Here is a 12,130-nt window from a genome sequence, read left to right on the forward strand (position 1 = left end):
TCGCTTCATCTATCTCCATCTTCGTCTCATTCTATCTCTTTCTCAGTCTTCTCTCTTTTCTATTTTCTCTTCTCTCAAGTTTTTCTCATCCTTCTTCATATCTTATTGCCAGTCCCAGAGGGTGGTCTGTATTTTGTTCCAGTCCCATTCCGAGTCTCAGTCCCAGTCCCACTCCGAGTCTCAGTCTCAGTCCCAGTCCTAATCCCAGTCCCAGTCCGTCTCTGGTCTACTTCCCGGAAAAAAGCATCGGAAATACTAATATAGGCAAATTTATATACCAAATTCAGGCAAATCGAATATGACGTATGTAAATAGGTATGTAGGTATTATTAATTCCTGTCTTTATTTCGGCTTCGCATGCATATTTATCAGTTTTGCCAGGTTGATGCGACTAAATCGAATATCACAATGAAAATTACTTAAAAGCTCTCAGCAACAGCTTTCATTTGATATCCAAAATACACACACATTCTAGGGGTGCCCGGGTCCACGTTTTGGTCTATATCTCGAGACCCTAGTCACCAATAGGTATGAAAACTACCCTGTACTAAAGCACTCATCAGCAGCTTTCATTTGATATCCATATTGTATAAACACATTCTAGGGGCGCCCGGGTCCACTTTTTGGCCTATTTCTCGAGACCCTAGTCACCACTATGTATCCTGGTCCACTTTCCGGAAGAAAAATTATCCGAAATTTTATTCTAGATATAACGCTACCTACATACCAAATTTCAGACAAATCGAGCCATATATACGACAGTTTAGAATAAATCGGTCCCTGGTCCACTTCCCGAATAAAAAACTTTTCACAAACACTCTCCGGGTTCCTATTAAGTTATCCTAAAAATTTCATGGCAATCTTTCTATCCGTTCTCGAGTTATGTAGTGACCATCAAAATGTACACTTCTTTTTATATATATACTAGCCTTTACCCGCGGCCCCGTCCGCAAGGAAAATTTTAAATATATGGGCTATTCGCGTTAGCCTGCTTATTATCTGTTTAAAATTTTGTTTTCTGTCTAATGCATTTTATTTTTGTAATTGAGTAAAAAAAAGAACTAAATGAGCTGATAACCTGATAGGATCCCAAATGATCCCGAAATTATCCAGAAAAAGCTACGAAATGACGCCAACGCTATCGCGGACGGATCCCGAAAACCATCCAGAAATGCCCCGAAAGGGTCTCCAAAAGTTCCCCGAATAGTCCCAAAAAACCCGAAATGAGAGCGACACGATTCTAGACGTATCCAGAGAACCACACAGAAATGATCCCTGAAGGTGTTCCAAAATGATCCCGAAAAGGTTCCGAAATGACCCTGACGGGCTCGGGCGGATCTCAAAAACCATCCAGAAAATATCCAGGAAGGGTCCCTAAATTATCCCGACTAACTCCAGAAAAAGTTCCGAAATGGCTCCAAGGTGATCCACGATGGATCGCGAAAACCATACAGAAATGATTCCGGAAGGATTCCAAAATGATCCCGAGATAGTCCGGAATTGACCCAGATGGGATCCCGCACAGATCCAGAAATGATCCCGGAAGGGTGCAAAAACTATCCCGGAAAAGTAACAAAAAATACCGAAATGGCTCCTACGGCATCCCGGACGGATCCAGAAATGATCTCGGAAGGGTCCCCAAATGATCCCAAAATGGTCCCGAAATGACCCTGATGGATCCGGCAAACCATCAAGAAATTATGCCGAAAGGGTCCCAAAATGATCCCGAAATAATACAGAAAAAGTCACGAAACGACCCCTAGAGGATCCCCAAATGATCCCGTATTAGCCCCTAAAAGGTCCCGAAATAAACCCGACGGGATCCCGGACAAATCCCGAAAACCATCCAGAAATGATGCCGGAAGGAGTCCCAAATGATTCCGTAAAAGTCCCGCATTGATTCCGACGGGATCCCGAACGGATACCGAAAATCATCCAGAAGTGATGCCGGAAAGGTCCTCAAATGATCACCTAATAGTCCCGAAATGACCCTTAAGGGGTCATGGACGGATCCCATAAACCATCCAGAAATGATCCCGATATAGTCCCGAAGAAGTCCCGAAATGACCCTGACGGGATCTCGAACGCACCCCTAAATGACCCTGACGGGATCCCGGACAGATCCCGAAATCCATCCAGAAATGATCTTGGGAGGGACCCCAAATGATCCCGAAAAAGTCCCGCAATGATTCCGAGGGGATCCTGATCGGATACCGAAAACCATCCAGAAGTGATGCCGGAAAGGTCCTCAAATGATCACCTAATAGCAAAATGACCCTGACGGCATCCCGGACTGATCCCAAAATCCATCCAGAAATGATCTTGGGAAGGTCCCAAAATTATCCCGAAATAGTCTCGGAAAAGTTCAGAAATTACCCTGACGGGTTCCCGGACGAATCCTGAAAGCCATCTCTAAATGATCCCGAAAAAGTCCGGAAAGGACCCTGACTGGACACCGAAAGGATCCCGAAAACTATCCAGAAATGATGCCGGAAATGTCCTCAAATGATCACCTAATAGTTCCGAAAAGGCCCTGACGGGATCCCGAACGGATCCCGACAACTATCTAGAAATGATGCCGAAAGGGCCCGCAAATGATCCCGTATTAGTCGAGAAAAAGTCCCGAAATGAACCCGACGGGATGCCGGACGAATCCCAAAAACCATCCAGAAATGATGCCGGAAGGGACACCAAATGATCCCGAAAAAGTCCCGCAATAATTCCGACGGGATCCTGAGCGGATACCGAAAACCATCCAGAAGTGATGCCGAAAAGGTCCTCAAATGATCACCTAATAGTCCCAAAATGACCCTGACGGCATCCCGGACAGATCCCGAAATCCATCCAGAAATGATCTTGGGAGGGTCCCAAAATTATTCCGAAATAGTCTGGGAAAAGTCCAGAAATTACCCTGACGGATCCCGGACGAATCCTGAAAACCAATCTTAAATGATGCCGAAAGTCCCGAAATGACCCTGATGGGACCCGGAAAGGATCCCGAAAACTAACCAGAAATGATGCCGGAAAGGTCCTCAAATGATCTCCCAATAGTTCCGAAAAGACCCTGACGGGATCCCGAACGGATCCCGACAACTATCCAGAAATGATACCGAAAGGGCCCGCAAATGATCCCGTATTAGTTGAGAAAAAGTCCCGAAATGACCCCGAAGGGATGCCGGACGAATCCCAAAAACCATCCAGAAATGATGTCGGAAGGGACCCCAATGATCCCGAAAAAGTCCCGCAATTATTCCGACGGGAATCTGAATGGATACCGAAAACCATCCAGAAGTGATGCCGGAACGGTCCTCAAATGCTCAACTAATAGTCCCAAAATGACCCTGAGGGCATCCCGGACAAATCCCGAAATCCATCCAGAAATGATCTTGGGAAGGTCCCAAAATGATCCCGAAATAGTCTCGGAAAAGTCCAGAAATTACCCTGAAGGGTTCCCGGACGAATCCTGAAAGCCATCCTTAAATGATACCGAAAAAGCCCCGAAATGACCCTGACGGGATCCCGAAAGGATTCCAAAAACAATCCAGAAATGATGCCGGAAAGGTCCTCAAATGATCCCCTAATAGTTCCGAAATGACCGTGACGGGATCCCGAACGGATCCCGACAACTATCCAGAAATTATGCCGGAAGGGTCCGCAAATGATCCCGTATTAGTCGAGAAAAAGTCCCGAAATGACCCCGACGGGATCCCGGACGAATCCCAAAAACCATCCAGAAATGATGCCGGTAGGTATCCCAAATGATCCCGAAATAATCCCGAAATGACCTCGTCGGCATCCCGGACGGATACCGAAAATTATCCAGAAATGATGCCGAAAAGGTCCACAAATGATCCCCTAATAGTCCCGAAATTACCCTGATGGGATCCCGGACGGATCCCGAAAACCATCCAGAAATGATGCCGGAAGAGCCCCCAAATGATCCCGAAAAAGTCCCCAAATGACCCCGACGATATCCCGGACGGATCCCGAAAACCATCCAGAAATGATGCCGGAAGAGCCCCTAAATGATCCCGAAAAAGTCCCCAAATGACCCCGACGAGATCCCGCACGGATCCCGAAAACCATCCAGAAATGATGCCGGAAGAGCCCCAAATGATCCCGAAAAAGTCCCCAAATGACCCCGACATACTCCAGAAAAGGTTCCGAAATGGCTCCGAGGGAATCAACGACGGATCGCGAAAACCATACAGAAATGATTCCGGAAGGATCCCAAAATGATCCCGAAATAGTCCGGAAATGACCCAGATGGGATCCCGCACAGATCCAGAAATGATCCCGGAAAAGTAACAAAAAATCCCGAAATGGCTCCTACGGCATCCCGGACGGATCCAGAAATGATCTCGGAAGGGTCCCCAAATGATCCCAAAATGGTCCCGAAATGACCCTGATGGATCCGGCAAACCATCAAGAAATTATGCCGGAAGGGTCCCCAAATGATCCCGAAATAAAACAGAAAAAGTCACGAAACGACCCCTGGCGGATCCCCAAATGATCCCGTATTAGCCCCGAAAAAGTCCCAAAATGACCCTGACGGGATCCCGAAAGGATTCCGAAAACAATACAGAAATATGCCGGAAAGGTCCTCAAATGATCCGCTAATAGTCCCGAAATGGCCGTGACGGGATCCCGACAACTATCCAGAAATGATGCCGAAAGGGTCCGCAAATGATCCCGTATTAGTCGAAAAAAAAGTCCCGAAAGGACCACGACGGGATCCCGGACGAATCCCAAAAACCATCCAGAAATGATGCCGGTAGGTATCCCAAATGATCCCGAAATAGTCCCGGAATGACCTCGTCGGCATCCCGGACGGATCCCGAAAATTATCCAGAAATGATGCCGGAAAGGTTCCCAAATGATCCCCTAATAGTCCCGAAATTATCCTAATGGGATCCCGGACGGATCCCGAAAACCATCCAGAAATGATGCCGAAAGGGTTCCCAAATGATCCCGTATTAGTCGCGAAAAAGTCCCGAAATGACCCCGACGGGATCCCGGACGGATCCCGAAAACCATCCAGAAATGATGCCGAAAGGGTTCCCAAATGATCCCGTATTAGTCGCGAAAAAGTCCCGAAATGACCCCGACGGGATCCCGGACGGATCCCGAAAATCATCCAGAAATGATGCCGGATGAGCCCCAAAATGATCCCGAAAAAGTCCCCAAATGACCCCGACGAGATCCCGGACGGATCCCGAAAACCATCCAGAAATGATGCCGGAAGAGCCCCCAAATGATCCCGAAAAAGTCCCCAAATGACCCCGACGATATCCCGGACGGATCCCGAAAACCATCCAGAAATGATGCCGGAAGAGCCCCCAAATGATCCCGAAAAAGTCCCCATATGACCCCGACGAGATCCCGCACGGATCCCGAAAACCATCCAGAAATGATGCCGGAAGGGTCCCCAAATGATCGCGAAATAGTCCCGAAATGATTCCGGAATAGTCCCGAAAATGTTCCAAAATAACCCCGACGGGATCCCGGACGGATTCCGTAAACTATACAGAAATGATCCCGGAAGGGTCCCAAAATGATCCCGAAATAGTCCCGAAAAAGTCCCGAAATTACCCCGGCGTAATCCCGGACCGATCCCGAAAACCATCCAGAAATGATACCGGAAGGGTCTCGATATGACCCTTACGGGATTACAAATAAGGTGAAGCTAATTATAAAACCATGTTAATAAGGCAGCAGGCGCATTGGAGCGAATAAAAAGTTAGATAGAAACATACAGGTAAAGCTAATAAAAGCGTGCTAATAAAAACAATTGATGGAGGGCGGATGGCGGAAGTAGAGGAGAGGACCACTGATCGTTCCTCCAAAATTGTCTAGATCTCGTTCTGTATGTACCAGATACCAAAAACTATTGATTTAGGAGAAAATTTAGATTGAGTTATAACAATTTATGAATTTTACACCAGAGGGGGAGATAAAGGGGGCGGGCGGAAGGTGTCACTGCTTACTTTGTAAGCCCTCGACTTATTTGACACCTTGAGTCTGTGATATTGGTGAAGGCCAGTATACGTAAAGTTATAATGTGTAAAAATTATGAAAAATAATTTCTAGAAGGGGTCGTGGGACCCCCACCCCTCTTTCCATGTTCGAAAAAAATTTCGCTAGTAGACTATTGTCTGTGTCCCAAATTTCATCGAAATCCGTGTAGCCATTCTGGCGTGATTCAGTCGCAAAGACGAAAAAATATAATAATTAAATTATAACTGTTCCTGGGGGGCGGGGACCACGCCCCTTTTGAAAAATATATAGCTAGTAGATCCTTCTAGACTATTGGCTATATGTGTGCAAAATTTCATCCAAATCGGTCCAGCCGTTCTTGCGTTATTGAGTCACAAAGACAAACGTCTGGACAAACATCCAAACATCCAAACATCCAAACATCCAAACATCTTAACATCCAAACTTTCCCATTTATAATATATATTAGATATAGATTTTTATGAGGCAACTGATGAAGCAAATGGATCCGTGTGAAAGGCAAACTTCTTCTGTTTTGTTATTCATTAAAAATCTTAATAATTTTATAAAGCTTCTGTGTGAAACTGGTATAAAATGTATTGATTGTTGAAAGATTCGTGAATGTGAATGTACATCGACTGCTGAGTGAAATATCACCCTATCTTGGCTGGCATTTGGAAAACGTTCTATCTCAGAAAACGCGTGAATAACGCTCTATTTCAGAATACGGCTCAAGAACGCCTATCTCAGAATTTTTTTCATAAACACCCCAGCTAGTGTCAAAAAATTTGAATTTAAGCACAGTTAGGGCGGTTTTCGTCGGATGTCAGCTGAGATAGGGTGATATTCCACTCTGAAGTCGATATACAAGCTTTCGGACGGAGAAAAATTTATTTGCTCTGGTTTTGTGAAAACTCCGGTATGTACATATGCATATCGAAAGCAAAGTGGATATCACCCTATCTGGGCTGCAGTTTCGAAAAGGCCCTTTCCCGGCAAACTTTATAAAAGCTTTTTATCGGAATTCGGTTTGAAGAATGCTTTAGTTCAGAATCTTTTCCAAAAAAGCCCTGTTTTCTGCTAGGAAAAAATAGGTTTACTTCTTTTGTAAAATGATTTACATACTTACTTTCTTGTAGCTTTTCATATGATGAGAAAATACTTGTCTTGGTCGGCTTTATTTCTGTTAAATGAATACATTTCAATTCGCAAAGCATCTCCAAAAGGAACATAATTTCCACCGGTGATAAATAAGGAAATTTCGTACAAATTTTCTCAACCACAGAACCCGAACGTGTAATACATTCAGTGAGTACGGAACCCATCCATCGATCTAGAACACGCCGATTTATAGTACCATTAAGACGAATCCACGCGTGCGGTTTCATAACAATAACATCCCTGACAATAATATACAAAATTGGTTAAGTTTAATTACAGAATTTGTAATGTGCTGGGGAATGAAGAAAGTTGAGAACACCAAAGAAATATTATGCTAGCTGTCGCAAAGATCAGACAATAAGAAAAGTCAGATATTTTGCAAATTCGTGCGTAATTAATAACAATAAAAAGATGATAAAAAATTTTAAGGACTGCCTTTATATAAATGGACCAAAAAATAGAAGTCAATTTTTCCTTTAATAGAGACATAGTCTTGTTGAATTTTGACTAAAAAACTTTAACAATAGCTCTTATAAAAGAATTTTGGGATTTAAAACTATAAAGGTGGAGCGCAATCTTTCAATTTAAGGCAAACCATGTACTTGGGATAAACTAATTGATTATTTAAAATTTAAACACGTGCTCTACCTTTATAATTTTAAATCCCATAATTCTTTTAAAAGAGCTATTGTTAAAGTTTTTTAGTCAAAATTCAACAAGACTATGTCTCTATTAAAGGAAAAATTGCCTTCTATTTTTTGATCCATTTATATTAAGGTAGTCCTTAAAATTTTTTTATCATCTTTTTATTTTTAATTTTTTAGTACTGCCTATAAAAAGGCAATTGCAACTTTGATTAGTAATTTAAGTAATTCCCAAGACACCCTTCTGGCTATATGTATATGGCCATTATATCCAGCAGATGTCGCCGTAATTCTCTTGGCTGTGGTGCATCACCCAGCGACATCTGTTGGATATGATGGCATTTAACAGGAATGATTTCCTCTTGTTCCAATGAAACGTGAACCAGATACGGATAGAGATTTAATATGCAAATGCAACAACAATGTGAGCCATATGGATCAATTTGTTTGTTGCATTTGCATGTTAAATTTCTATCCGTATCTGGATCACGCTTCATTGGAACGTAAGATTTGTGTCTTGTATTTGCACTGTGTATTGCTATGGTTAGTTTCATAGCTTTCAGCTATTCAATTTACACATCTAAAAATTGTGTACTGGGGAAAATGCTTGGGCTGCTATATCATGTTTGCTATTGATAGCGACGTATTTCGTGCGATATCTATTTGGAATGGATCCACTATCAAATCTTATTTGCATCTAATAAAGTCATATCGCAATTAAACAATTTTTTTTGATGGGACTTTACTTTTTTTATTTGTATAAGAAAAATATTTATGGACGGTTTTTTGGTTTTAACATTTTTTTATATTTCATATATTTGAATATTTCTCTAGAAATTTCATGACATGACGTAGCCTAATGGTAGAGCACTGGGCTCATAGCCCAGACGAACAGGGTTCGAATCATGCCGAAGCCAAATGTCAAATTTAATTTTTTTTAATGCCGAATTTATCAATAGTTAATTGATTTCTTACGCATACTTTGTTTGGATACCAGTTCAATAGTGAGTCATCATTCGTACAGTGATAGCATATCCATATTTATTGATGGGACAGGTTTAACAATTTTTATTAAATGTAGTATCAATAGTTGTGGGTGATCGAGCCATAGATTTCCCTCCGTGTGGTAAAAGTTGCGAACGCCTGAACTCCATGCACGTCCTTTCAGGCGTATGCGACTTTCACCACGATTTTTAGCTGTGTAGATTGAATAGCTAACAAACGAGGTGGAATTCTAGAACGCCTGCAACGCCCACGAGGCTATCCATGGAGTTCTGGCTTAACTCAATAAGCATAACAATTTTGTGCCGGCAGATTTTAGAAAATTTTAAAGTCTAGTACCAACATTATTTGTTTAGAGAATTACCTCTTGGCTGTGGGGCATCACCACCACTAATAGTTCATTCACCAGAACCCGTGATTCACCACTTGTTAGGTCATTGCTCCCAAAAATTCACCAAAGAAAATCAAAGTAGCCTGAAAGTCTAAAATAATCGTGGTGAAAGTCGCGTACGCCTAAAAGTATGCAAGGACGTGCATTGAGTTGGGCCTTCAACGAGGTGGAATTCTACACTGTCTGCAACACTCAGGAGGCTAGCCATGAAGGTATGGCCTAGTTTTCTAAATAGTTCGACTTGTGCGTTACGTAGCTCAAATTTCTTGATCAAACATTCCACTGTCACCAAGTTTTAAACTATATTTCAGGTTTCAAGTCTCTAGATATCCAGGAAGTTAGTTAAAAATCGATTGCAAGATTCCCAATTTAAAACTAGTTTTCTCAATGTCTCTATCCATGCGCCACCTATCGGAATTTTTTTGATAAAATATTGCATTGTCACCGGGTTCTGACTTACGGCCCAAGTTTCATGTCTCTAGCTCATCGGGAAGTTACTCGCCAGATTCCCCCCGTTTTTAAAGGATTTGCAGTTATCTTGAATAGCGCGCCACCTAGCGAAACTTTGTTTTCTATAAGTTGTATTGTCACCAGGCCTCTAACTAAGTGCCAAGTTTCAAGTCTCTAGGCAACCGGGAAGTTAGTTAAAAATGGATTGAAAGATTCCCAAATCAAAACTAATTTTCTTAATATCTCGATCCGTGCGCCACCTAGCGATTTTATTGGATCAAATATTGCATTGTCACCGGGTTTTGACTCACGGCCCAGGTTTCAAGTCTCTAGCTCACCGGGAAGTTACTTAAAAATCGATCGAAAAATTCCCTGCGTTTTTTCAGGGATTTTCGTTTATCTCGATTCGTCTGCCACCTGGCGGGATTTTGTTTTCCACGAATTGTAGTGCCATCGACTCGCAAACTATGAGCTAAGTTTCAGGTGTCTGGATCACCGAGAAGTTAGTTAAAAGTCGATCGCAAAATTTCCATTTTAAAATTAATTTTCCACCTAGCGGATTTTTTTACTTGCATTGTAATGTCCCCCAGTCTGAGCTCTTTCTTCAATTAGTGGCGTACTACTTTTGAATTTTTTCTTCAAATTAGACGAAGACTCCGCTTTGTCTGACGTCGAGCAACACCATCAGCCAGTCAGAACTAGAAAGTATCTCTCCTAGCCGTTCGAAACTAAAAGAGGTTTCAGATAGGGGGTCACTATCGTACGATTTCTTTAATTTGATGTTGGGCCAAATAATACAATCTGAAGATCTTAACCGCTCTGGAAAAATATTCTATAAAAGTGTGCAACTACTAGCATATGCTGCTTACTCCAAGCGCCGTAAGTTCTGCTGGTAAAAAAACCGAACAGATGGGTTTGATGGTGAATAAGAGTCAGCGCATTTGTGCGTTGGCGACCACGACACTGTTGCCATATTTTCGAAATAGTAAAATATTTCGTTTATTTGGTCACCAGTATTAACAAAAACAACAATGCCAGTCTAGAAATCCCGCGAAGAATCACCCTTCTCAACAAATGCTACTTTGGTCTGAGTAGGCAATTGAAAAGTAAAGTCCTATCTCGGCAAACAAAAATTATAATCTACAAGAAGTGCAGAAGCATTTATCATAACATAATCAGATGATGCGGCTCTAGGACTATTCGAGAGAAAAGTTCTTCGAAAGATGAACGGGCCTCTACGCGTTGGCGATGGCGATTATCGCAAAAGATTTAGCGATAAGCAGTACGAGCTTTAAGCAGATATCAACACAAAAAAAATAAAAACCAGGCGTGGTATACCTTCGAAGAGATTTGGGCCGAGCTTCTGTTCTAATTTGCGTCGTGCTCCTTTTAATTTTTCCTACAAATTGGCGGGACGGGACCTTCATGTTTTACGCCAACTCCGAACGGCTTCTGCAAGGCAGGTGAGTTTTCACTGAGAAGCTTTTTATAGCAGAAATATACCCGGAGCGTTTGCCAAATCACCGCCGAGGTACGACCGCGCTTAGAAAACTCTTATCTATAATTGAAAAAACTTGTTTCAAAATGTTGATGTTGGTTTGCCGGAAGGATCTACTAGGTGTGGTAGGCGGAGCACGCTACCACCCTGCTATGCCCTGCTTGCAATGTGTACCCACATGACACCAACCATCTCTTTAACTGTATTGTAGAACCAACGCCTCTAGCACCCCTCTCATTATGGTCCATCCCTGTTGAAACAGCAAGTTTCCTTGGACTCCCGTTAGGGGATATTGATGACAATTTGTGATCGGTCGCACACATCGGATGGGGCGAAACAGTGCTAAACAATAACAACAACAACCACCACACCACGGCGGCCGCCAGACATCAACATAGCGAATTGAAACGCAGCGGCTACGCTGGCTATGTCATGGTATGCGAATGAAAGATAATTCTTCGGCTAATAAACTATTTTTATCCGAACCCGCTTATGGAAGCAGAGTGTTTGACGACCGCAACCGTTTTAACGGGTAAGCGCCAATCAAAAAGAATAAGAGTAAGTGGGTCGGGACCTATATATTTTATACCGACTCCGAACGGCATCTGCAAGACAGATTCATTTTCCTCCAGAAGGTTTTGATGGAAGAGATGTTTGTTCTGGTGTCCGCGACGGCAACCCCCGAGGTGCTCCATTGCGGCATGTTGCCAGGCCGCAAATCCAACTACACCGGGTACCCCAATGCTTACCCAGGGACGTCAAGTTCCACGGCCACAACAGCAATTACGTCCTGACCTCCCACAACTCAGGAGTAGTCACCCGTCACTTATCCCTTGAGTGACGACGTCTCCCTCGCTGCGCTTCAGAATTCTGTATTCACGGAGATAGTCGACTTCATGAAGCGGCATAACATCCGCATCGCTGCGATTCAAGAGACTAAACTCACAGCAAGATCTGCTCTGCAGACCTGTTCTGGGTATAATGTCC

The 12,130-nt window shown here is 43.0% G+C and overlaps 1 protein-coding gene across 3 annotated transcripts in view; it reads right to left on the reverse strand.

Moving 5' to 3' along the window:
• Positions 1 to 12,130, reverse strand: part of LOC137250883 (general transcription factor 3C polypeptide 1) — a 120,074-nt gene that overhangs the window by 6,868 nt on the left and 101,076 nt on the right. For all 3 annotated transcript variants that reach the window (XM_067784531.1, XM_067784530.1, XM_067784532.1), the window contains one exon: positions 7,127 to 7,398. In XM_067784531.1, coding sequence (XP_067640632.1) covers positions 7,127 to 7,398 — 272 coding nt within the window. The remainder of the gene's footprint in view (positions 1 to 7,126; positions 7,399 to 12,130) is intronic.

The sequence above is a fragment of the Eurosta solidaginis genome, chromosome 4, assembly GCF_040869045.1.
Source record: "Eurosta solidaginis isolate ZX-2024a chromosome 4, ASM4086904v1, whole genome shotgun sequence".
NCBI lineage: Eukaryota > Metazoa > Arthropoda > Insecta > Diptera > Tephritidae > Eurosta > Eurosta solidaginis.